Source organism: Protopterus annectens, chromosome 6.part0 (assembly GCF_019279795.1).
Source record: "Protopterus annectens isolate FY-2018-M chromosome 6.part0, PAN1.0, whole genome shotgun sequence".
Classification (NCBI taxonomy): Eukaryota; Metazoa; Chordata; order Ceratodontiformes; family Protopteridae; genus Protopterus; species Protopterus annectens.
The window spans coordinates 398,711,462-398,739,397 of NC_056737.1; the positions used below are offsets into that span (position 1 = coordinate 398,711,462).

General features: G+C 41.2%; 1 protein-coding gene across 1 annotated transcript in view; it reads right to left on the bottom strand.

Moving 5' to 3' along the window:
• LOC122804334 (protein farnesyltransferase subunit beta-like) overlaps nucleotides 1–27,936 on the bottom strand; it is a 968,002-nt gene that overhangs the window by 696,313 nt on the left and 243,753 nt on the right. The window contains exon 5 of the mRNA XM_044074139.1: nucleotides 8,569–8,715. Within this exon, the coding sequence (XP_043930074.1) occupies nucleotides 8,569–8,715 (147 nt within the window). The remainder of the gene's footprint in view (nucleotides 1–8,568; nucleotides 8,716–27,936) is intronic.

A 27,936-nucleotide genomic window follows, 5' to 3' on the forward strand; every position in this document is an offset into this window, starting at 1 on the left:
TGTGGATCCAGTTTCCACTCGTGGGGATTCATGATGTTTCTGCTGAGGTCGTCTGCCAATGTGTTCTTTTTTCCTGGCAGGAACTGAGCTTGTAACTGAACTTGGTAAGCCAGTGCTGTGTTCCACAAAGTCATTGCTTGCCTGCATAGAGGGTAGGAGTGTGTACCCCCTTGTTTGTTTATGTACCACATTACTGTGGTGTTGTCCGTCCTTATTGTGAGTTGTCCTGGATGTAATAGGTTCTTGAAGGCTGTCAGGGCATTCTGTACAGCTAGCATCTCTTTTTGATTGATGTGCAGATTTCTTTGATCTGCAGTCCATACGCCTTGAACGCACTGTCCTGCCATGTGTGCCCCCCAGGCGTAGTCCGATACATCTGTTGTCACAGTTTGCCTGGCTGGGGGCAAGGTGAAAGGCTGACCCTTGTTGAGGTGACATGCCTGTGACCACCATAGAAACACCTGTTGTAGGCAGGGAATGAGAGATATCATTGTGTCCAAGCTGTGGCTGTGTTGAGACCATACGCTTTTTAGGTACCACTGTAATTTCCTCATATGCAGCTTTGCAAATGGTATTAGTATGCAAGATGCCATGAAGCCCAAGGCCTGCAGAATTTTTCTTGCAGGGAGTTGGGTCTTTGTTGCCATTGTTTTGAAATATTGTCAGTTGTAGTTGTTTGTCTGGCGTCAGATAAGCCTTCTGGGCCGTTGTATTCAAGCTGGCACACAGGAATGTCATATTTTGTGAGGGTACTAGTTTTGATTTCTTTTCGTTTACTGTGTACCCCAGGCAACTTAGAAGATGTTTTACAAAAGCCAGATGTTGTAAGAGAATATCCTTGCTTTCTGCTTGGATGAGGCAGTCGTCCAGGTATGGGTATATTTGAATTCCTCTTTGTCTGCAGTATGCAATTACTGGTGCCAGGCATTTTGTGAAGACGCTGGGCGCAGTAGATAAGCTAAAGGGCAGTGCAGAGAATTGGTAATGGGTTGAACCTGCAATGAAACGAAGGTATCTTCTGCAACTTTGTCTGATAGGGACATGCAGGTATGCCTCCTTGAGGTCCAACGTTACTAGCCATGCTTTCTTGCCCAACATGGGAAGAAGCTGCTGTAGTGTTAGCATCTTGAATTTGGGTACTTGTAAGAAGGTGTTTAGAAATGAAAGGTCCAGAATTGGTCTCCAGGCATTGTCCTTTCTGGGGACTAGGAAGAGTCTTGAGTAAAATCCTTGGCCTTGCTCTCGTGTAGGTACCAGTTGAATGGCTCTCATGTCCATGAGAGCTGTAATTTGTTTTTGTGCCTCTGCCCATTGATTTTGTGGCAGGTTTGGCATTCCTCTTTTCATTGGCAAGGTGTGAAAATGGAATCTGTATCCTCATAAAATTATGTCTAGGACCCATTTGTCCTTTGTGACAATGTGCCAGTTGTCTGAAAAAAGTGCAAGTTTTCCTTCCAAGGGGGCTGCCAAGAGGGTGTTGCTTGGCCAGATGAGGTGCAAGTCATTGAGTTTGCCTTCTGGTAGTTTGGGACCTGTCTTCTCCTCCCTTCTGTGTTGCAGCGCCCCATTGTCGAGGTTTGTATTGGGCTTGTGGTTGTTCTCTGCCTCTTGGACGTCTGTATTTACCCCTCTGTGGTCTGTCAGTAGCTGGAAAGGACCAATTTTTTGTTGGCCAATTTCTGCTGAAGCGAGGGGGCTGTACCTGTAGGAAATCTTTGACTGTCTGCATGGATTTTGCCTTATCCTCCATTTTCTTTAAGACTTCTTCTGCTTTAACTCCAAATAGAACATCCTGCTGTAAGGGAGCATCTAGAAGCTTTGCTTTAACATGATCAGGCAGAGTTTGTTCCTTTAACCAAGCATGTCTATGTATAACAGACCCAGTGACAGGTGCTCTGCAGGAAACCTCCAAAGAATCAAAGCCACATTGTAAAGTATGTTTGCCCACCTGTTCAGTTGCATGCAACAGATCCTGCATTTCTTTCAATTCAGACTGTTGAGGGAGTGTGCTCATTTTTTGTTTTAACTGAGACATTAGAAATTGCTGATATTTTAGCATGTGAAATTGGCAATTTAGTGCTCTCATAGCTAGAGTGACTGAGGTGTAAACCTTTTTCCCCACCTGTCTAGTGCTCGAGTCCCTTTCAGAGGGTACAGGATTTTTTGCCATAGAAGCCTTAGCCCCTTTGGGACCCTGGAAGATAGTCTCCGGATCAGCAACAGGGCTTTTATAAAGGAATTTGTGGGAATCAGGCACTCTATAGTATCTGTCTGGTTTGGCTGGAGCAGGAGGCAGAGAATCTGGGTTCAAACTAGATTCTAAGTAAACATCATCCACAATGTCTAAAACTGGGGGGATGGCAAGTGGTCTGTGCTGGGAGAGTAAAAGAAACTCTCTGAGCCTTTTCTTTGAGTCAGAGTAGTCCTGACCTTCCCAGTGAAAATGTTCCCTCATAGTGTGTTAAGTTTCCCCAAAGGAGTAGTCTTCAGGAGGAGAAGCTGAGGAAACAGAATCCTCAGCATCAGAATCTTCATAAGGGGAGAAGGAGTAATCTTGGTCCTCAGAGGAGCCTGAGGAAATAGACACTTGATCAGAGGAGGCATAATCTTCCTCTTGTCTAGGCCTTTTGTCGGGTGGGGTTTGGGAACCCCTGATTAAAGAGATCAAATCTTCGGCCATTTTAAGCATCTGTTTCTTAGGCATGGGGCCTTGAACTGGAGACTGAAGTGTAGGCTTTTTAGGTTTAATAGGAGTCTTAAGCTTAGGATTCGGTTTTATGGTGAGCGTCGTCGGTCTGATGACGCCTTCAGAAACCGAAGGTGTTTCTGCAGCACCGACATCTCTTTCTGCAGTGTTGTCAGTAGGGGCTACACAAAAAGGCTGCATCGGCCTAGCACTCTCCGCCAAAGGCTCCAAAGCGGTCTCAGGTTCCAAATCTGCGGTAATCAGGGGCTGCGTCGGAGCCTCACTGAAGACCGGTGAACCGGAGACCATTCCAGCCGAGGCCTCGGAGTCTGGCTTGGGTCTAGGCTGCCTGTCTTTATCCTTGCGTTTTTTGCTCCGACGGCATTGTGTAGTTAAATTTTCTACCGAAGTAGTGTCGTGTGAAATCAAAGCGTCGTTTAATAGTACGCTTATTAAACCTAGCACAAAAACGACAACCAGTGACGTCGTGGTCTGGGCCTAGGCAAGGTATGCAGTAAGAATGAAAATCCTTATGAGGTATTTGCTTCCCACAAGAAATACAATTGTTAACTTTTTCTGACATCGGTCTGAGGCAAGAAAAGTTTCCCCAACGGGGTACTTAGCTTTATTGAAGACTTCTGATCTGAAATTCGACTTCGAAAATCTCAGGAGTTGGCCGACCGGCACTTGCAAACTGCTTCTGCTTCGGGCACCGCGCGGCAAGAAAGACTGAAGAAAATGGCATCGGATGCATTATATATACCCCTGGCACACTGACGTCAGGGAAGAAGCGACAGCAACCGACGCCGGACCAAGACTTTGGAATTCCGGCTGACTGCGGGACCGCCTGACGACAGGATAACCCCAAGTGTGATGACTGCAGCAGGGTAACACGATGAACATCCTCAGAGTCGTCGGGCTCTTGGTCAGATAAAGCTGCTGGGGACAAGTCTTTTTTTCTTTTAGCAGGGGAAGTCTGGCTTCCCCTAATCAGCACGATCAGGTCTTCTGCCATTTTAAGCATCTGAGATTTTGGCAAGGAAGCAGGCGCTTGAGTTGGAGTCGTCAGTTTTTTAAGCGTAGCTCGTACACTTGGCTTTAGAAACTCAGTAGTTTTAGAAAGAACTGAAGACGTGAAAGAAGTCATCGGTCTGGGTTGAATATCGGTAATGCGAAGAACTTCCTTAGAAGCCGGTGCCTGCACAGCGACTCCAGACCCATCCAAGATAGAGATATCTGTAGGTACTGTAGTCAAAGAAGAGTCTCGTGGCATACTGGACTCCGAACAGGTCTTGGTAGCAGCCTGTGAATCTATCGAAGCATGCATCAGGGGCTGCGAAAGCACCTCAAAGAGTACCGGCGAACTGGCGACTAACTTAATGGAAGCGTCTTCGGCAGTTTTGGACCTATGCGGTCTGTCTCTGTCCTTACATTTTTTCGGAAGATCGGTAGTCGGATGGCTTACCGAAGCCATGAATACAGAGATAGAGAACGAAAGTATTTAGCTACAATAAGGGCCTGATGACGAATAGTTCGGGCGTTGAACAAAGCACAAAACTGACAGCGAGGTACATTGTGGTCTGGGCCTAAACAGGTGACGCAGTAAGAATTGAAATCTCAGTGTGGTGGTTGCTTTCCACGGGCGAGACAATTGTTAACTTTTTCTGACATTGTTTAGAGGAAGAAAAAAGGATCCCCAACGGGGTACCTAGCTTTAGAAGACTTCAGGATGATTCAATTTCGGAAACAAACACTCAGGTAGCGGCCGACCAGCACACATGCGAACTGCTTCTGCTTCGGGGTCCTCGGCAAGAAAGACTAATGTAATGGCATCGGCTGCCTGTTTTTATACCCCTGATGACCTGACGTCAGTCCTGGAGCAACAGCAACCGACGCAGAAATACTAAGCCTCTGGTATTCGGGCCAACTGAGGGCTACCCCTGGCAGGATAACCCAAGTGTGATGACTGCAACAGTGAAACATGAAGAACATCTGACAATTGAGTGCTCTGATAGCTAAGGTTGCAGAGGTGTATACTTTTTTTACCCCATCTGTCTAGAGCTCTGGAGTCCTTGTCTGAAGGAAGAGGATTCTTGGCAGAACTAATCTTAGCTCCTTTAGGTCCCTGTGTAATGACCTCTGGGTCTGCAGCAGGATTTCTGTACAGGTATTTTGAGAATCTGGAACTCTGTAGTATCTGTCAAGTTTACTAGGAGCAGGAGGGAGGGTGTCAGGGGCTAAGCTGAATTCATGGAAAACATCATCCACCACTTCTAAAATAGGGGGGATGGCCAGGGGTCTGTGCTGGGGCAGGTCCAGAAACTCTCTAAGTCTTTTCTTAGACTGTGGGAAGTCCTGAGATTCCCACTGGAAATGTTCCCTGAGGGAGTGAAGGGTTTCCCCAAAGGAAAGCTCCTCTGGAGGGGAGTCAGAAGGGATGTATTCCTCTGCATGTGAATCCTCATAAGCAGTTAAGGGATGCTGTTCCTCTTCAATAACTGAATAGTCAGATTCCTCAGAATCCTGTTCTGTCATAACTTCTGGGGAAAGATGCTTTTTTCCTTTTAGAAGTAGTGGCCTGAATACCCTGGAAAAGGGAGATGACATCCTCTGCCATGTTAAGCATTTGTGCTTGGGGTGGTGGAGCAGTAGCAAGATGGTGGCTAGAAACAGATTTCCTAGGAGTGGCCTGGCTTCTAGGTCTGAGAGAATCCGTCGGTCTGAGAGAAAGGGTAGTTGGATACAAAGAAGTCAGTTTTTGTCCAGATTCGGTAGTGCGAAAGGCCTCCTTCGGAAGCTGGTGCCTGCGTCACAGCTCCAGACCCAACAGAGGCACAGACAGCCAAAGGCTCGGAAGACGAAGAAGATTTATGTGGCATACCAGACTCGAAAGGGTCTCGGTAGAGGCCTGCGTAGATATCGAATCAGGCATCAGGGACTGCGAAAGCGCCTCACTGAATTCCAGAGAACTGACGACCTGCTTAGCAATAGTGTCGTCAGAAGGCTTAGCCTTGTGTGGTCTGTCTCTATCTTTATCTCTACGGTTTTTCGGAATGTCAACAAAATGTTGGCTGACGCCATATCGGAATGTGAAGACGGAACACAAAAATAACCATCTACAAAAAGAGCTCTACAGCGAATGGTTCTCGCATTAAAGAGGGCACAGAACTGGCAACAGGGGACGTCGTGGTCTGGGCCTAAACAAGTGACGCAGTAAGAATGGAAGTCTTGGTGTGGGATCTGCTTTCCACAGGCGAGACAATTGTTAGCTTTTTCGACATCGGTTAGTGCAAGAAAAAAGGATCCCCATCGGGGTACTTAGCTTTAGAAGTTTTCTGCTGAAATTCAATTTCTGGTAGCTACTGACCGGCACTTGTGCGAACTGTTTCTGCTATGGGCTCCACGGCAAGAAAGACTGGTGTAATGACGTTGGCTGCCTTGCTTTATAGCTCTGACAACCTGACAGACTACAGGCAACTGCAGCCAACACAAAAAAACATTGACTCTGGTATTCGGGCTGACCGAGGGCTACCACAGCAGGGATAACCAACAGGTGATGACTGCAACAGTGAAACACGAAGAATATTAATTATTTCATTTTTGGGAAAGATTATTTTCAGTAGATTAAAGGCACAACAATGAGGTGGCTATGGCTCCCAGCTATGCAAATATTGTTTTAGGTCATTGGGAGGATTTATAGCTTTTTTGTTATTTTTATGAAAAAAAAATGCATTTTATTGATGATATCCTGTTAAGCTGGTCACATACTGATGAAATGTTGAAAGATTTTTTGTTTTTAAGCATTTAAATAGAACTAGTTTTGTTGTTCTTGTTTTGGCAACTACTATTTATTTTGGATAATTAACAAAGTCCTTAGAAGAGGAAAAGTTAATTACATCCTTGGGTCATAAAGAGGTGGCCGGTAATGATTTACTTCTTTATGGAAGTATGCATCCAACATACCAAAAAAAGTATAATTAAGGGATAAGTGTTTATGGCCAGTAGACTTTTGACTCAAGAATATTTTGGGGAGGAAATGGATGTTTTGAAGAAGAAATCTGTTAAGAGAGGTTATCGTTTGCAAATGGTGAAGGATACTACAAAAGGAACAGTAATAGGGAAGAAAAATATTTTTAAACTGATCTCCCAATATTCTGAAGTGGAATGGGGTGAGACCAGGGCAGATAATGATAATACAAAATATGTATGGATTTTATTTTAACTTTCTCATGAGATACTCCGCTCATTAAAAATATTACCAACAACTGGGGTGTACTTGTAGTTGGGCCCCATTGTTAAAAGTGTAACTGGTGAACAGACAGTATTTATTAGGCCCCATTGTTAAAAGACTGCGGTGGTGGTGCTGCGGTAGCATTGTCGCCTCACAGTAAGACGTTGTCCTGCTCGATTGTCAGCTAGAGCGTCTTCTGCATGGAGGCATGCGTGAATGGACGTACCTTCGTTGAAGGTTGTGCGTCAGGGCTGGCAACTCGGCACGTAAAAATCTACTGCCAATCATTAGCGGACTGGAGTTCCGCTGTGGCGACCCCTAACCGGGAAAAGCCGAAAGACACAAACACAAACAAACATTATTAAAAGTGTAACTGGTGAAGAGACAGTATTTATTAATAAGAGGAATACGACTTTATAAAGAACAAGTATGAAAAAAAATGACAAAGGCAGGTCTGAATGTCTGAAGGCTAAGTGTACTTTTGCTCGTAATAGATGTAATCAGTGTAAATTTGTATCAAACAGTCCTTCATTTTTCGTGCCAGTTCATATATGAGTTATTCATCTCTGAAGTGTAGTTTGTGCAGGGGAATGGCTTGCATGTCAGTTTTTATATAGGGCATACTACCAGGAGACTTAAGGCTAGCATTGCAATGTTTGTATATTGTATCATAAAGGCAGACAACAAATATGCTTTATCCAAAACACAAGAAAAAATGTAAAAAAATAAAAAAATATGTTACTGATGCCATAGAAACAGAAATAAGAGGTGCAGATACTGAAACTCTTCGGATGTTAAAGACTACAAGTGGCAAGTTAGATTGGATGTGATGAATGGTTTTGGTTTAAATGACCATATTAATTTTAAATGTTTTCTTAAAAAAACAGAGGATAAGGAAGCAATAATATTGCTTTTCACATTTAGTACAAGTGGAGAGAGTTTATCATGTTTTATTTACTTGTACAGGTTTATACACATATATTACACACACTCAAACATTTTTTTTAATTCATTTAGTCTAATGTTTATGATGTCATCACATTTTTTAGTATTTACTCAATAGCAGGAGGGTGCTTTACAGAGTCTGAAGTCGTCAATTTTGGTTGACAAAAATGCTCACTCTGGGAGTTTGTTTTAATGTATATTAAATTTTTCATTCGGGCCAACGCTGGTGAGAAGCTGTGATTTTTACTAATTCACTTTAGAAATAAAGCAGTAATTTTAAAGAGTAAGCAGGTATTACACAGAGAAACATCAAATCACATGACCACAGTTTTTCAGCTTCCGTTCATCAGAACTACATACTTATATCTACTTCATGATCAGACTATTTTCAACCTAAAACATTTCCAGCCAGTACGGCATTACTTCTCATCAGAAAAACACAGTGACCAAAACTACAGTGTTGAGGTTTATTACAAAGTCTCCTTCAGAACTGGAAAGCAATTTGTCTCTAAAACATGGCATCAACTGACTTTTTATGACATTTGTTTGAGAGCAAAAGCAGAATTTGGATATTTAGCCTGCCCTGTAACTATATTTAACATCTACCTTCCTTTCTATTGGTCCTCCCATTCTCTGTCACCACCACATACATTTTTGAGTGTGCAATGTGACTACAGTGGAGAGAGGGGTGTAATTATTCTCTTACCGGTTTATAACACTGAAAGCTTCTTCAGTACCAATGATACAGAGCGCATTCACGGCAGCATAGGTTGGTGCAAGATGCGGGTGCTGGCCTGGTCCACCTCCAAATCCACCATTAGGGCTTTGGCAATGAGCTAGAAACTGGCATACACTGCAGAAAGAGAAGCAAGTCTTAAATTAGTAAGCAGTTTTTGCCAAATAGGCGACATATCCAGTATCTACTAGAAATCACAACCCACACAGATGTTCTCAGATTTGACACGTTCGAGGTAATTTACTTTTTGTTTATTTCAACGGCTCTGCAACTAGCCTGACATTTCTTATTAACTTCCCACCCACTTCTTCCTCAGAAAGGGAGTCAAGAGGTAGTACCCAATGAGGGAAGTATGCAGTCAGCCCAACAGAAAGGCTGTTCCCATTCTTCCACCTCAGCCTATTCCTGTCATAAGGCCACAAAATGCTAGACATACAATGAATTCTAGAGCTCAGGGTCCACATTATTCAGTTTCACTTCAGTAGTACCTGTGAATTATTCTCCTCTCCCCTCCCCTCCACAGGAAAGTGAGTCACAACTTAATTCTTTTTTTAGTCCCAAAGAAGGCTGTCTTTTATACAATCATACCTCTAGTCAGCAGTGTCATCAACTTGAAAATAAAGTTCTTGATCTGCCCTTTTTAAGCATACCTATTATAGTTCAACAACATGTTAAAAGTCTACCCCTAACAGATAAGCAATATGGTGGCCAAACTAAGCTCGAGTTTCTGCTGGTGCAGTAGATAACACAACAGGACTGTAATGATGATGCATGGTTTCAGGGAGGACCAAAATGCCACAGCAGCAGAATGAAAATCTAAAGCACAGGCTAACCTAGCAGAGCTTATGAAACAGCAAAGTAGGCATACATAAAAGGAGTCAGGAAACCACAACCCAGTGACTTCCCTAAGATGGTCCATGTGCTGATAAGAGTGCTTCCTGGTGACATTCTGAATCCCTGTATGAGGTGGACTATTTATTCATTTTACTTAGAATTCACTAGTTTAAGAAGGTGGGTGCTACTAATGTAAAACATATGCCTTGACACTTGCCAACAGTGTCTCCCCAGTGGTGTGAAATTCTGCCATGTGCCATGCACTGAAGCATCTCACAGGGTTCTACCAAACAGCTCCACAATTCCAATCACTCTCATGGAAAATTACATAGATTATTTTCAAGGATAGCCTACAAAAATTAATGACTGTCTCCCACAAACAGGGAAGAGAAGTACATGATCTGGTGGCAAGCAACCAAACACTACTGTCTCTGCAATTAGAGATTAGACAGCTGAGTGGAGCTAAGCTCCACAGAATCAGCATAACAGCCTGGAAAGTCACAGATCTTTACAGCTGTAGGCCATAGTCACGAAGGGCAGAGCATCTACAAATCTCCACTGTACCACTTTCTCAAGACATTAAGGTACACTGATGGTACACAATCTGTCAGATAAAGGCAGACTCTACAAGGTTAACATTCCATCCACAGAATGGTCTGTGGATTAAATAAGAGAATAGCCTCTGCAGCACCTCTTTAACCATGCAAATGTCAACGGCTAATGCCTGTTGCCAGGCATTGTTGCAGAGGGAAGAGATCTTCAACAAATCAGAAAAGAAAAATCATATCATAATTAATTAAGTAGTTAATATTTGAATAGCAGGATCACCACTGGAGTATAATTCATACTCTGGAATTAGCCACAGGCAAAAGGCCAAACGTCCAGAGCAGATATGGCCTCCTCAACAAGCTAATGATCAATATGAAGTTAAGTAAAAAGTGAATCCTTGTCCCTCAATATTATATGTTCTTAGAAGTCAGCAACAGGTGCACCTGCACAGCTTGGGAGGATTTTTTTGTTTGTTACAGCTCTGGCCTCAATCCTTCCTTTATCTCTGACCCTGTTAAAGGCATTTGAGAATTGCATCCTCTCAGGAGGAAAGGAAGAAGTTTCTGGAGTTGAAAAGATCAGGCATTCCCCACCAAAGGGAAGTGAATGTCAGACATAGGGGGCTGGAGAGTGGAGCCTACATTACACCTATCATACTATCTGAACATTCTTCGTTTTGACAAGTACACCCGCAGAACTGTACAACAAAGATCACTGCTGAAGAATGAGTCACTGTACCACAGAAATGCACTAAAGTGAGTGTGCTAATCAGGGACTAACTCTGGTGATAAACTACTGGAGGATGCTACAAGAAACCTTGCAGAGCCATAGTGGCAAACTCTGCCTTGCTTTTGGTGTATACAATAAGCTTGTTGAGTCAAGCCGAAATGGCTACATGTGCACCTTAATCGTGACATCATCCAAACTTTTTTTTTTTTAATGAAACTTCAGCAAGATACTTTAAGAAAAGAAGCATGGACACTGCAATGGATTCCAAATTGTTACTGATGCACCATAGTGACAGTGATATTTAGTTTTCTGGTCCCCAACAGAATATGCACATCACTGGGAAAGCAGTCTTCAAAAGCGATGCATGCAGCAGCCACTGATCTCAGAGGGTCATGACAGTATACCCTGCCCAAGCTCCTTATGCAGCAGCCACTGATCTCAGAGGGTCATGACAGTATACCCTGCCCAAGCTCCTTATGCAGGTACCTGGAGCAAAATTCCTACAAAAAATTACCGTATGGGGAAACAGACAAGTCAAACCAAATCCTATGCACGGGGGAATGCAGACAACAACAACAACAACAAACAGACAAGTCCACATCCAGGCCTCTCACTTCTGCTCTAACTGCAGTTCATTAAAAAAGAAAATGCATTTTTAATTTCCACTCATGCAGGCTGGATGAGGCCCTGCCTGAACTGTTCTACTAGAGATGTCCGACTTAAGGGTGAAACAGATCCTGCCCTACAGCTAGTCCCCATCCAGAACTATCATGGCCAATCTGGATAGTGGATGAAGACTGGGATTCTCCAAGACAACAAGTGCAAGAGGAAGGAGGCAGTGAGTTTTGTCTTCTTACTGAGCCTAAAAATTCAGTCAATGTTGTAATCCTTCTGGTAACTGTAGTGCAAACACACGTCCAAGATAACTAGGTCACTTTACACAATTAATGCTCATAATATTTTTGAAATACAATACATAACTTGCACCAGTGAATGGATTATTTAAATGGTTAGGTTTTCCTGTGATGCCTTCTACATATATCAAACATCATGGCCTTTTAAATATCAGATCAGGGAATATCTTAGTAAAATAAGTAAAATTATGTCTGATGCATTATGTACTATGTATGAAAGTAGTTTTTGTTTTTGTAGTTACAACAGTGTGACTAAGCAACACTCTCTCTCTTGAACTGTCATAATTTATTAGACTGTAGAAAATGTAAGTGGATAGTTAAAACACAGGGTTACCACCTGTCCATCTTTGAGAGGGACAGTCCCTCTTTGGACAGTTGTGTCCTGCGAAAAAAAACTAAATAATGACAAATGTATTGAGATTTTATGGCAAAACATACTTCCTAACTTTTAGTTAACTGTTGCACAAAACATTTATTTTGTATCTGAAACACCTACATATTATAAGAAACAGCATATATAACTCAAAGGCTACAATAAGCTTTTATGTTGACAAAAAAGTGAAGTTCTGACCTCTGCACTGGTCATGGGTATACTTTGTCCTGCAAAATCTCACATTTCTACAAAAAATGTCCCACTTGGAGTATTTGAAAAGTTGGTAACCCTATTAAAACATGGATGTTATATTTCCTGCATTTCAGTGAATCCTTCCTATCAGTTTACATTAGTATATATACATATGAATTCCATTTCCTTCCACCAGATGTCAGCGGTGATCCATATTTTAATTTCTGCCCTAGAGACCACTGAACATTTTGGTTCCTTTGAACAAATCTTTTCACATGCATCTTCTACATTATTTTTAACAAAAAAAAAAAAAGAGAGAGAGGTGAACATAAATAACTGATGGATTACTCATTTTCTGAGCTATATACAACTTATTTTTTATGATGCTACATGGCACAGAGCAAACATTTATAATGGTGTTTTCTACATCATATGATTGCGTGCATTTATGGCTATAGGGCCCAGCTGCATACAGCTACTGGCAAAGCCATAATCTGGTCTTATGCTGTACTTAGGTCTCTGAAAACTGAATCAACACATTTTGTTCTGCATTTGGTGCCAGCTCTTTGGTTTTGTATGACTGGGATTCTCCCTGTTTATGGATCAACCTCATGGCTCACAGGTTCATAGGCTGGTACTAGGCTATCGGCCCTAGGGCCTATACCTGCCTAGCCATAACAATTCCCTGGCTATTTCTTTCCACACTATTTACTTTGCTGGACCCCTGTCTAGCAGGGCGACTGACGTGATCCCCGGGGTGAATTTCCTTTCTCCCATACAATAGTCAAGGTTCCTTTTGAAGAGGGCCAAAGAGGCGCTCTGCTTGACATGTATGGGCAGTCTATTCCAGAGTCTGGGGAGTCGCTGGGTCAGGAACTTATCCCTCCAGCATGTTTTGTTTATTGTGATGACAAGGTTTAGATCCATGGAGCGTGTGGCTCTGAAGGATTGGGATTTCTGTAAGTGTAGAATGTCCAACAGCTCTGGGTTTGACATGGCCTCTGAGTAGACAATATATGACAAGAGTATAGCTGGAGTTTTTTAAGGGGGTCAGTGTAGGACATCTGCTTTAGGCTCCTTGTTTCTACACCAGCCTGACAGCTTGTAATATACAGATCAGTACCACTATCTCTCTTAAATTTGGTACCAGTGCTCTGTAATGGATGGTACAGTTCTACCCCGTACTGTGTCTTTAGGCAGTATACACCTCCCATGCAACGTTTAAGGATCTATGGTTAGGGTCTGACAGCCCTGTTGGATAACCAAAAAAAATAAAATAAAGGCAACATGATACACCCACCACCTGAATCCCTTTTGAAAAAGGCAAGGGAATAACTCTCAAGAGGGGACAGCACTGTTCCTACAGACATATAACCCAGTGTCTTAAGGAATGCTTTGCTGTCATCTAGACCAGCTGGCCAAAGAAATGCTGTAGCAGAAACACCTTCTCTGGTGGTAGGGCAAGTCTGTGCTTAGGTGTATTACTGCCCCATGGAGGCTTTGATGGAAATTGGTATCAAGTTGGATTTATGAAGATTCAGGGGGATGCCCAGGTTAGTCAAGCAACTGATACTACAATGTATGGAGATATGGAGTTCCTATCAGTTTACATTAGTATATATATATATATATATATATATATATATATATATATATATATATATTATATATATATATATATATATATATATACATATATGTATATGTATATGATATGCTGTATCAGGCAGTCATCCAAGTAGGGGCTTATATGACTCACATTGGTCAGAGAAAGGCAAAAATATGAGAAGTATTTGAGAAATACCCTGGGTGCCACAACTAGCCTCAAACAGAATCATAGGTTAATGGCCACTTGGGCCTTTTTAAGCCTAACCATGCTTCCCAAACCTCTAACAAGTTTTGGTACACTTAGCAGTGTAAGCAAGAATACCTCTCAAATATACCTCATTATGAGGAACGTTCCTCATTTGGAGTTTTAAAAAGTTCATGTTCCTCAAAGTTCCAAACTGAAATAATAAAAAGTTATGCACTCACCATAACGTTCCATGTTTGTTGTCCATGACCTTGCTTTCATTCTTGCTGGTTGGGGTTCAGAACAGAGTATCAATTCTGACTCAGCCTATTACTAGAGCTCGAGAGCTTCCACTGGCTCGAGGCTATACCCTGTCCCATGGTGCCTAGGGAAGATAACCCAGATCTTGTTTGCAGATTACTAAAAAATTAGAAACCATATAGTAAAAACAAGGTCACAATTCTTAGCCTATGACTCATGAGGTCAGAAGGGAAGCAGAGAACATTTTACACCAATAAAAGTTTCCTCTCAATCCTCCAGGAGTGAAGGTTGGGGGAAGGAGGGTGGGGAGCAAGAATGAAGGCAAGCTGATGGACAACAAACATGGAACGTTTTGGTGAATACATAACTTCTTAATGTTATGTTGTCCTATCTCGCCTTCATTCTAGCTGGTTGGGACAGCGTCCCCAGCACCTTCTTTCTCGGGTGGTTCAAGGGAATAAGCGCTTCAGAACAGTGGAACCAAAGGAAGCCCTGTTCTGGTAGGCCACATCTACTTTGTAATGAGTGATAAAGGTATAAGGATTGACCTATGTGGCTGCCGCACAAATTGAGTCCATAGGTAATCTGGCCTGAAAGGCAGTCGAAGTTGACATAGCACTTGTTGAGTGGCCCCTAATCTTTCCAGGCAATTGTTTATGTTGAGAATTATATGCATAGGTAATAGTATCAGCAAGCCATTTTGATATGGTAACTCTAGAAACTGGTGCACCTTTTCTGTTATCTGAGAAGGAGACGAATAGCTGGTCAGATTTTCTAAACTCCTTTGTTCTATGTAAGTAGAACTATAACTGTCTGCGGACGTCCAACTGGTGTAGTTTATATTTTGCCCTGTTGCCATAGTTTGGAAAGAAGACAGGCAGGTCAGTGGACTGATTCAAATTGGTCTCAGAACATACTTTGGGAAGGATAAAAAGGATTCGTTCAAAGACAGACTGTCTTTGTGAAAAACTAGATAGGGAGGGCGTATGAACAGAGCTTGGAGCTCTGAAACCCTCCTAGCTGAAGTAATGGCTGTTAAAAAGACCGTTTTCCAGGTCAGAAAGTTTATTTCGCAAGAGGAGGTTGGTTCGTAGGGTGGTAGAATCGGAGTAGTCAGTACCAAATTGAGGTCCCAAGGAGGTAGTGGTTCACTTATTGGGGGGTCTTAGTAGAAAAGTACTTCTCAGGAAGGCTTTGCACAATCTGTGAGACATTATTTTTGATCCCATGTCTCCTATGTGGTAGTTAGATATGGTGGCCAATTGTACTCGTATGGTAGCTGCTGCAGCCACTTCATTGAAAATCTCTGCTAAGAAATTAAAAATTTTACTTACAGGGGTTGTAAAAGGGGTCTATGTGATTCTTGGAAGCCCAACAAGAAAACCTTTTCCATTGGCTAGCATACAGTTTTCTAGTTGTTGTCTTATGAGAAGAGACCAGAATGTGATGTACTGCAGGGGATATGTATGGAAGCCTGGTTAAGACTGGAAGTGGAGCAGCCAAGCTGTCAGCTTTACGATTTGGATAGAAGGATGGAGCATTCCTGACTGATGAGTCAGAAGATCTGGCAATGGGTCCAGAATCCACGGTTCCTCTCGGAGACAGGGCCATAGGAAGGGTGACCAGATTTGATGAGACCAGTACGAAGCGATGAGAATTAACCTGCAGCTCAATGATTTGGCTTTCTGTAGAACTTTGGGGATTAGAGGAAATGGTGAAAGGCATAAAGAAGTCCCGGAGGAAAATCGTGAACAAGTGCATCCTTTGGTGACTCCCAAAGAGTGGGGATTAGGGCAAGGTAGCTGGTGCATTTGGTGTTCATAGATGAGGCAAAGAGGTCGCAGCAAGGCTGGCCCCACTTGTGAAAAATTTGGTTTGCAATTTCCTGTTTCAGGGACCACTCGTGAGGCAACAGAATTGCTCTGCTTAATTTGTCCGCTATCACGTTGGATTTCCCCGGAATGTGTGCTGCAATCAGAAAGCATTGAGAAGATATTGCCCATTGCCATACTCTCTGAGCCTCTCGACACAGGGGAGTAGGATCTGGTTCCGTCTTGTTTGTTGATGTACCACACTACAGACGTATTGTCTGTCTGTATTGCAATTTTATCTGGTGGGAGAGAGATCTGGAATGCCTGCGATGCTAGAAGCACCACTCTCTAGGACATTGATGTGCAGATGGTACTAGTGTTCCTGCCAAATTCCTTGGATGGTCTTTCCCAGAAAATACCCCCCCCCCCCCAATCTGGGAAGTGTCTGTGGTCACTGTAGCTACTGGTTGGGGGAGAATAAATGGCCTGCCTAGAGTCACCTGTCTGGAGTGAAACCACCAACGTAGATCCCTCTTGCAGGAGTCTGTGATGAAGATCTTGTGGGACATGGGCAACTCCTGCATGGACCACTGAGCAAAGAGTAGCCACGGTAGGACTCTCATATGTAGACGTGCCAGAGGTACTAGTGTTAGCGTTAACTGTGATAGCGACAAGGCAAATGTTTCAAAATTTATTGTAATGCCCAGTTCAAAGCACGGGAAGGTGGTGTCTCTTGCAGTGGTGGGGGTTAGGAGCCAGTCGTCTAAGTATGGAAACAGCTGGAATCCTAGACACCTCAGGTGAGCAGTGACTACTGCCATGCATTTGGTAAACACTCTGGGGGCTGTAGTGAGGCCAAAGGGCAGAGCTCTGAATTGGTAATGGCTGGCTCCCAGCCGGAAGCACAGGTATCTCCTGGATCGCCTGTCCATTTTTATATGGTAGTACGCACCGTGAAGATCGATTGAGCACATCCAATTAGTTTATTCCAGAAAGGGGAGTATAGACTGCAGTATCACCATCCAGAACTTTGCTTTTTTTTTTTTTTTTTTTTTTTACAGACTTGTTCAGCCTGCTGAGATCCAAGATGGGTCTCCAGTCCCCTGTTTTCTTTGGAACTAAAAAAACCCTTGAGTAAGTTCCAGATCTAATTTGGTCTGCGGGGACTTCTTGGATGACTCTTTTTCTTAGTCACCTTTGTATCTCTGGGGTTGCTTGATCCCTTTGACAGGGTCAAATGTCTGGGACTGATCTTTTTGTTTGTGGGAATGGGGTGGAGAAGGGTATGTTTTATCCCCTGGAAATTATCGACTTACCCACTTGTCGAGTGATGTTCAGTCAGGCTTTTGGGTACAATGACAGCTTGCCCCCGACTGCCTCCAGAGGTAGGCAGGCGGGCCTCCTTTCAGGAGCACTGGAAGGGTCTGCCAGAGAACGTATCTCTGTTGCCCTGATTCTGCAGACCCCCTCTGCCATGAGGCCGGCGTCTTCCATTATTTCCCCCTCTGTCCCTTGGGGAAACATCACCATGTGCATCCAGTGAAGCTCTTTGGGATTTACAAAACCACATTTTCCCACCTTTCTGGCCTTTGAGATAAGGCCTGGTAGGGACGGAAAAATGTACTCCCACAGCAGACAGAGTTTTGTCTTCTTGCTTGCACCTGGTCAGAATCTCTTTCACTTTTGGCCCGAACATGGATGAGCCGTTAAAAGGGGCATTTATGAAGGATGAACTGAAGGTTTTCAGCAAACTCACAAAGGCACATCCAGGAATGTCTCCTCAGAGCTATTCCTGTGCCTGCTGCCCTACTCACTCCATCAGCTGCATACGAGATGAGCCTCATGGAGGAGCTGACTACAGAACTTAAGGTAGCGAGCTGAGAGGTCACCTTATCTGACACCCCCACAGCTGTAGAACCTTGGAGGGTATCTCCTAGCTCTTTCGGGAGATCCCTTTGGAGTCTGGCAAAGTGGGTTAAATAGTTCAGTGACCTGAGTGTAAATGCCACTGATGAGAACACACACTTCCCATATCTGTCCATTGTTCGAGATTCCTTATTCGGTGGCTGGACAGATGAAGTCTCAGCTAACTCCTTTTTGGTGGCTGCCGTCACTACCATAGCATCTACTGGGATACCTTTGATTAAGAACTTCTTATCTGAAGGGACAGTTATGAATTTGCTGGGCCTCCTTGCAGCAGGCTCCATGGATTCTGGACAGCCCCAAGCCTTTCGGCGGACTACACCAAGGAGCTGGTCGAAAGGTGGAGACACCCATGAGGTGGAGGGTCGAGATCCAAATGCCTCCAGGTATACGGACTCATCCTCAGAAGGGGTAAGGGTCTTCCAGCCACCTCTCTGTTTAGGATCTCTAGGATGTCTGAGAAGGAAACATCCTCAGTGGGTGACCATGGGAACCCTTCTGAATCCTGTAAATTTGTATCAGAAGTGAAAGACTCCTCAGGAGAGTCTAGATGTTTCCTCTTACAAGTCATCTTCCGAGGTACCCCTCTGGAGGGTTCCTCTGGGGAGGTTTCAGAAGAAAGTGACTCACCCAATGGGGCATCCTAGGGCATTGGTTCTCTAAGCCTGGACCCAAGGGAGCCTCCGAATCTGAACAACCAGGAGACTTCCCCCCCATACCAAGGAGGTGGGCTCCAAGGCTGATGTAGGTGCTGAGCTCACCTGTGCCGAAGCCCCGAGAGGTAGATTCAGATCCAACAAGGGTCCGACCTGACTCTCCTCCCCGGACCAGACAGGGGAGTGTTGGCTCCCAGACCCCTCAACTGAAGATGGTACCAAAGAGGTCAGAGCAGAAGTCGGGGCCGAAAACCCAGGTGTGAGTCTTGGACCCGACGGTTCCACCACAAAGACATCCAAGCACTCTGGCTCCGAAACCACTTGGGTCAGAGGAGGAATAGCAGAAGGGACAGGAGTAGAAGTCGGTTCCAAATCCTTTTGGGCTGGACTCAAAAGGATCTTGACTAGCAGCAGAGTCCAAAGCAACCTCTTTATCACCTGCTCCACATCGTCATCCGATAGACTCCTGGATGATCGAGAGGACGGGGCCAATGATTTTATGCTGCCAGCCACAGACTGTAAGATGGGTGACTGAGGGAATGAGGATACCGGCTCCAAGGTTGGGGACCGGCTCCGTACATGAATCCTCGTCAGTTCCGGCAATACTGGAGGAACCGAAGGAGCAGTTTTCTAGGGCCCAAGAGCCTTCAAGTCTGAAGTCGAATCCTTTGAGGGTTTCTTAGCTGGCTGAGAGGCAGGAGCCGAGGAAGAAGCCCTTTTGTAGACTTGTCCGAGTTTGATGACTGGGACGATTTTAAAGAGCTCTGGTTCCCTTCAAGAGCCTCAGCAAACGGAAGCAGTCCCTTAACCATCAGTTGATTTCTATGTTCCTGCAGAACCCTGGAACTGAAACCATGACATAATGAACAAGAGTCTTGGAGCTGCACCTCACCTAAACAACAGACACAGCTAGTGTGTCTGTCTGTTAAGGACATTTTCTGAGTACAGGATTTGCTTTTTTTGAAGCCAGACTGCTTCACTTCTCTGCCTTCCTTGGACATAGTAACAACCAAACAACAACCACAACAATATTGTCTAGGAACTATACAAAAGATAAAGATAGATAGTAATACTAGCAAAAAACTATTAAGCTATCAAATATCACATTAAACAAAAGAGTATTCAATGTTTTTTTAAACACTCAAGCAGAGAGAAAGGAGGCTAGAGGAGAGGTCCCTAACTAAAACGATGATCCCCTCTAGCCAGAGATGTCTCTAAATCAAACAATGAAACATCTTGGAAAAAGGTAAAGGAAGAAAAAGTTGTCCTCTAACTTAAATGGACCAAAGAGAAAGGAGGAAGCACGCTCTAACTCAAATGGTTACGTTAAGTTTTGAAGTTTTAGAGTTTGAAAGGATGGGACAGGGAGATGTAGGCTTAGCGAAAGCGATGGCCACAACAAACACACAAGCAGAAAAAAAACTTAGGGATTCACTACCGTGAACTTAAAAAACAGTCAATTAGTAAAACAGAACAATATATATATATATACAAAATATATTGAAAAAGACTAATGATAGACCAATAACATCCAAAAAAGAAATTCACTTAGCCTGAGCCTAGTGAGAAGCACCAGATCTAGTTTAGCGGCAAACAAGATCTGGGTTATCTTCTCTAGGCATCATGGGATAGGGCTAGCCTTGAGCCAGTGGAAGCTCTCGAGCTCTAGTAATAGGCCGAGTTGGAACCGATGCTGGGTTCCAAACCCTAACCAGCAAGAATGAAGGCGAGAGAGGACAACATAACATGGATCTATTACACATCAGAGTTAGTATATCCATGATAAATATAAATAAATCACATTAATTCATCAAAAGAACCTTTTAGAAGTAAAAAGTAGCACATTCTAACCATCCTGTGAGCCTCCTAGATGAAGCTGTTAGTTATTATTAAGTGTTCAATATTTTGCCATACTCTTCCCACAGATAGGTAGTGTTACTCACTTTGGAGAAGGAAGGCTGAGTGTTATGTAAGGAGGGGCTTGAAAGATGAACTGTTAACAAGCAGGGGCCTGGGAGATGAACTATTTACAGACTGCCTGCATCCATTTGAGACACATGTGCCAAAGTAGGGGGATAGGTAATGCTCTTCTCTGTTACAAATCAAAATAAATGTCTGTGCTCCCTGTGAATGGGAAGACAGCTGTCCCTCATGTCCAGGGTTACCATTAAGATGCTTCCTCAATAAACAATGGATGAAACAAAAATAAATGGGTTGAAGGACCTGCAAGACTAAAATTTTGAACTTTAGTCTTTCAAATTTGTTTAGCTTAATGGGTCCTAGGATTGGTCTTCTGGGGCTGCCCATTTATGGGACTAGAAATGGGTCGTGACTAAAAGCTCTCACCTGCTCTGCTAGGGGGAAAACTCGCTATGGCTCCAGCATGCAGCAGTTGCTGATGAATGGGTAGTGCTAAGCTGCTGTGGTTTGCAGAACAAGAAGTGTTCCAAGAACAGAGGGAAGGACTTTAGTTCTATTATGCAGCTCAGCACAGTGACCTGCCTTATTCAACAATCCATGGTCACTATGTACCTGCCATTTCTGAAATGTAATAGTCGCCCTCACAGAATATCAAGGGAAGAAGGAGAGAGAAGGGTGTTCTACTCAAACAGAAACAGCAGCTTCCTGGATTGGTGGGATCCATTCACCCCCTTCCACTCTGCTGCCAGCCCCAGCCTCTACCACTTGACTTGTTTTTTCCCTCTCAAAATCTTGTCTTTGTTTAAACTGCTCATACCACAAAAGTCTGACAGTTCCTACAATTTCTGGGGACTGGAGAAGAAAGTTATTTCACAGACTTAACAGTATTTTCCTTCTTTTCTAGTCTCAGGTACCAAAGACTTTGTTCTTTTATCCAATGGAGAATTTAAAAGCTGTCCCTTGACACAGTCAGGTGAAGGCTGAATCTTTAACCAAACATGCCCAAATGCACAGCAATGCCTAGAGCTGCAACCCTTACATCAGTGGTATCACTGGCATCAAAGCAGTATCTGATGGCTTACATTTGCATTTTCACTGCAGATAGACCTGCGGTGGTGGTGCTGCGGTAGCATTGTCGCCTCACAGTAACACGCTGTCTGGTTCGATTCTCAGCTAGAGCGTCTTCTGTGTGGAGACGTGCGTGAATGGGCATACCTTTGTTGAAGGTTGTGCATCAGGGCTGGTAACTTGGCATGTAAAGAGCAACTACCAATCATTAGTGGACCGGAGTTCCGCTGTGGTGACCCCTAACCGGGAAAAGCCGAAAGACACAACAACAACAACTTGACAGCCTACATAGGTCATTCAACATGTCGCTCCTTGTTGTTCAAGGATGTCCATTAAAATTGTAACATATCCATCTTGCAATTGATGGCTCTTACACTCTCACTTGAACAGTTATTCTTTCTGAAATGATTCAGGACCCTGCTCTGTATCAAAGTATTTAGCCGTGGTATCTGTTTAGATCCTCCTTGCTGCATCAATGGATATCATTGCCATTGCTGCTACTGGATTTCTAAATAAACACTAATTGCCTACAGACATTGTAGAATCAATACTTCCTGTGGGCAGATGGCTGTGAATCTGATTCACGAGTAGATGGTTCTGCAGCAGGAGGAGCGCATTAATACTTTATCAAGTAATTACATATTTTTATTAATTACATTTGTTAATGCGCTAAGTGAACTGGTCTGAAAACCCTATTCAGCTATGACCCAGGCCAAGAAGGCAGAGACAACAAAAACAATTATATCAAAGAATACAAGCTGAATCTTCACTAAAATGATCATAAAAATACAGTTTGAATATGCAACAAAATATTACCATTTAGCCAACATATATTTTATATATCTATCTAGCTCTACACACACACACACACACACACACACACACACACACACACACACACACATCTATATCTATACCTGTATGGTTTCACTTCAGAATCTCGAATTGCTGAAAACTCGAACTTCATATGGTCGAAACCATATGACTGAGTTTTCAGAAGCACGAAATCCCAAAGTGAAATAATAAAAAAAAAAAAATACCCAAAGACATTGTTTCTGCAAGCCCCCCCCTGCACCTCCCACACCCCCTCTACTTAAATATACCAACTCTGAGATCGAGCTACAGTGGGGAAAAGGGAAATCTCTCGTTCCGCGCTATATGCACAAGTGCAGAATGTGAGATTTCCCATATCCTCACTATAGTGCGATCACGGAGATGGTATATTTAAGTAGGGAGGGTGCAGGGGGGCTTGCACCCTTGCAGAAATGATGTCTTTGGGTATTTTTATTTTTTATTTCACATTAGGATTTCGAGTTTCTGAAAAGTCATTCATATGGTCTCAATCATATGAAGTTCGAGTTTTCAGTAATTCGAGACTCTGAAGTGAAACCGTGTGTGTATGTGTGTGTGTATATATATATATATATATATATATATACACACACACACACACACACACATATATATATATATATATATATATAAATATATATATATATATATATATATATATATATGTAGACATAATACAGTTAAGTACAGACATCAGCTGCAGTGTGCAACAAAAGATAGTATTATCGGGTTTAACAATGTTTTTTCTTTTAATTTTATCCCTTGTTGTCCAGGCTACTTCCATTAGTCTAATAACCTCTTTTCAGGGGAGACCCAAGGTGGTACTTGTACTTGCAAGGTAGTCTAGTAGCCTCTTTTCAGGGGAGACCCAAGGTGTTACTTGTACTTGCAAGAGTAAATTTGGCCAAGGCATCAGGGAACTTCCCCTACTCTTCTGCCTAGTGGGATGTGTTAGTGTGTAGTGCGTCTGTCTTCCTGTTTCCAGTCCAGGTGCAAAGGCGGCCCAGAGAAACAGGAGGAAACATGGAAACCAGTGATAAAGTAATAACTGGAGAAGATAAAGAAGAGTTGGATGGCAATATAATTAAAACGAGAGTAAGCAATGTGACAATGGAGAATTTGGCAGCACCGGAGGAGAAGGAGGAGTGAGGCGACAGAATGAAAATGAGAATTGTTAAGAGGAAGATACGGACATGAATTTCCAAAGGAGATTGTTTGCTGGAGATTCAGAGAGTCAGCAGGAGTGTACTATTACAACCCTCCAGTCCAAAGGGTTATGGGATGATTATCTTAAAGGCTTGATCAAGCAGAGTAAACTTAAAAGCAACATAGCGGTGTCCTGGAGAGAAATAATGGAAAATATATAAGAAGAGGAGACGATGGAAGAAACAGCAAGAATCGTACACTCAGAAGGTGAAGGAAGGAGGGAAGAAAACAGAAGAACAGAAGGAGACAAAGAAAAAGTATACAGTGAGAATAAGTAGCAAGAAAGGGAAAGGATTGGAAAGGTATGAAATGTGGGACTCTGTGACTGATCCTTTGGGTGTTTCACCTACAGAGGTAAGAGCACTTATTCTTATAAACAGAGAGACATTCTGTGACATAATTTTTGAAACTGGACAAGCTACGGAAATTTTTTTAGCTAAATATGAAAACAGAAAAAATAACCATTCCTGGTCAGACTATGTACTATAGACATTTCATTGAGACACGAAAAAGAGAATATTAATACAATTCAGAACTGAAGTTGAATCAAAAGACTTTAAAGAACAATTACTGACAATATGTAAAAATGTTTTAGATACAACAAAAATATATGATGAAGCTTGTGGACTGGTGGATGGGAATGTGGGGGTTATATTAAAAATGCAGCATGATATTATACACATTGCCAGTATAATACAATTTATGTGGCACTAGAGGCTATGTTAAATATAGAGGTTAGCCAAAAACATATTTCTGTGGCAAAGACGATCATTTAGTAAGTGAATGTGATAAAAAAAAAATGTTTCATGTGTGGTAAATCAGGTCATGATGCAAAGAATTGTGATATGAAGTGCAAATAATTTGGTAAAACAGGGTATGCTTGGTTAGAATGTGATAAAGACAAATTTTGTAAAAAGAGAAGAAACACGAGTCAGTACAACTTGCTGATAGTAATAATGAACCAAAAAAACAAAGTGATATACAAGAAAACCACAAAATTACAATACATACGAAAAAGAGAAAGAAAAAAAAGCAGAGTCAAATTATACAAATGAGAAGGATTATATGAATTGGAAGGCAGTAAGAGGAAAAAAAACTGATAGCAAAAAGGGTGAGAGAATGGAAAAAGTGTATTAACAAAAGAGAAAAAAGGCAATGGATGAAAAGTGTTAATATTATTCCATTCAAAAGCTAAAAATCTTAGCTTTGAATGTAAATAGCATGAAACATATAAAAAGAAGGTTGGGTATTTTTAGAATGGTGCGTGACATTAGATGTTCATATATTAGAGAACATAAGATTATTGACAGATGAAGAAAGGATATAAACAGAAAAAATTATGGAATGGACCAATTGTATGGAACGTGGGGAAAGATGCATGTTCATGTATATGTATATTATGTCAAGAAAATATTACAATATTAGATGTTACTACAGTGGAACTAGGATGGATAACAATATTAGATATAAGATGGAATACAAATGTATATAGGATGATCACTATGCATACTTAAATGACAAAAAAGCAAAGACAGAGATAATGTTTAAAAAAATCCTAGATTATGAGAGTGTGAATATGGACATTACAATGGTAGGAGACTTTAACTGTAATTTAAGAACAAGCAAAAAGAGTAACAGTGACATTAAAATTATATATGAAATAATGAGAAGGGTTAAGCTACATATATGAGACAACAAGCATTGGACTTAGAAATGAGATCAAGACTGAAACTGATTACTTTCCTACATCTGACAGCTTAAAAATTATACAGAAAGGGACAAAGAAATCAGGATTTTCGGACCATATAGCTATATGGGTGAAAATACATGAGGAAGAAGGATACATAAAAATCAATACAGGAATTAAAAGATTAAATGAAAGAGATGTAAAACAAGATGATAGGAAAAATAAATTATGGAAAGACCATATAGATATAAGAGGTTTCTATGAAAATGGACAAGTTGGTGGCTAAGTTTTAAAGAAAAGTATAAGAAATTTTTCTTGGAAGATTTAATGATTAAAAGTAATAAAGAAAAAATGGATTATAAAATATTAACTCTACCTATATTTAGAGAACTATAATCAAGATAAAATAACTTTTTTTATGAAAAAGAAGAAAACTATATGACAGAAATCAAAAAAGATAAATGATATGTTATACAAACATATTGATTACAAGGAAAAAAAGAGGAAGTAGCACCATATTTAAATAAGCTAATGAAAGAAAACAATAAGGGAATTGAGAAATGAAAAAGGAAACAAAGTGACAACACAAAACGGAATATGTAAGATAATTAAAGATTTTATATTACAATCTATTGTTAAAAAAAAATCGGTAGAAATCAAAAATATGAACTTAAATTGAATTAAACTTACAATGAAGCACTGGAATAAATTATAATGATGAAAGAGTTAAATGAAATACTAAAAGAAATTGATGTGAATACAGCTATAGGATTATATGGTATTGAATATCATATGTATAAAATATGGATAATTGGCAGAAACATATTTATAGGGGTTTTAAATGAATGGTTAGAATTAAGAATGATAGAGAAGGAACTATGCATGTGTTCTATAATATTCATATGGAAAAAGGGAGCAAAAGATGATATAAAGAACTGTAGACCAATAATACGGATTACAATTATATTAAAGTTAATAAAAGAGATAGATGAGATTACAAATAAGAAAAAGACAAAGATTATGATAGGAGACTTAAGCAAGGCTTTTGACAAAATACAATATGAACCGTTATGGGATAGTCTACAGGCATATAATACAAGTAAGAAAATAATACAAGTAATCAAGTCCGTGTATGAAAGAAACATTACATTAAACATGAACAGATGGATAACTGAAGAAATCAAAATAGACTGTGGAATAAGATAGGGATGTCCAATTAATTGCATTATATTTGCATTAGTTATGAACACAGCAGTGACAAAGATCAATCATATGACACATAAGGCAAGTTATATGATAGTAAACGAACACAGCAGTGACAAAGATCAATCATATGACACATAAGGCAAGTTATATTATAGGAAACGAAATACAACTATGTATAATGCATACATATGCGGATGACATTGTGATAATAAGAAGCAAAGAATAGATGGAGAGCATAAGCAAAAAAATAAATTGTTACAGTTGGGTTTATGTACAAATGATGAGAAAAGTAAGGGTTTTGGATGCAAAAGGATTTATAGGAAATGTAAAATTCAATAAGGTCTTTATAGATATAATAGGAATTGTTTTTGGATCAAGAAAACAATGGGAAAAATTAATACAAGATATATGCAATTTGTTTTAAAACATATAGGTTGGCATTCAGAAAAAAGTTTATTTAATAAACTCTGTCATCATTGATTAGATACCATACATAGCTACCATAGCTAATACATACTTAATACCTTCACAATATGAAAAAGGAATAATGTCAATTATATTTACATTCATATGGGGGTCAAGACTGAACCCAATCAAAAGAGGTGCATTATGTATGAAAGTAGAGCAAGGAAGATTGGGCTTAATAAACCCAATTGTGCATGTAGCATTGTTGAATTTGAGTTTTAGTAGGTTATAAGAAACAATGTAAGAAACTGATAATAATATAACATAGATTCTATCAATTTTTGGTGAAAAAGATGTAAATAAGAAAAAGACTAAAGGGAAATGTGAATGAAGAAATAAAGGAATATTAGAACAAATGTTTATTATAGAAATTGAATATGAAAAGAATAGAAAAAATTGTACTTAATTATGATTCAATATTATTTTATTGATCCTTTGAATCATTTAGAAACAAGAAAAAAAGAAAGCAATATTAACAATATATAAATGGTATAAACACATACATGAATGCAAAGATTTCTTATGGAGACAGTCTATATACCTAACAAAAAATGGTCTTGCCACTGCAGTCATCCACCCTGAAATTACTATCCTTCCACCAAATACTTCCCCTCACTCCATATGTATCTCTAACCTTGTACTCATACCTCTTCCTTCCTTTGTTGCATTCCCTCTTAATACTCTCCCACTACTAACTTTCCTCCCTGTCTAACCTATCTATACTCAATCTGACTGCTCCTAAATAATCTAACTTTAACAAGTCTGTCTAATAGGTCACTTCTATTTCATTTCCTTTATATCTTCATCTAACTTTTTTATATATGCTTTCTAAACCCTAAAACAACTAAGTACTACTCATATAAAATGATATTCTAACAGGTTTCATAACATTTTGATGAC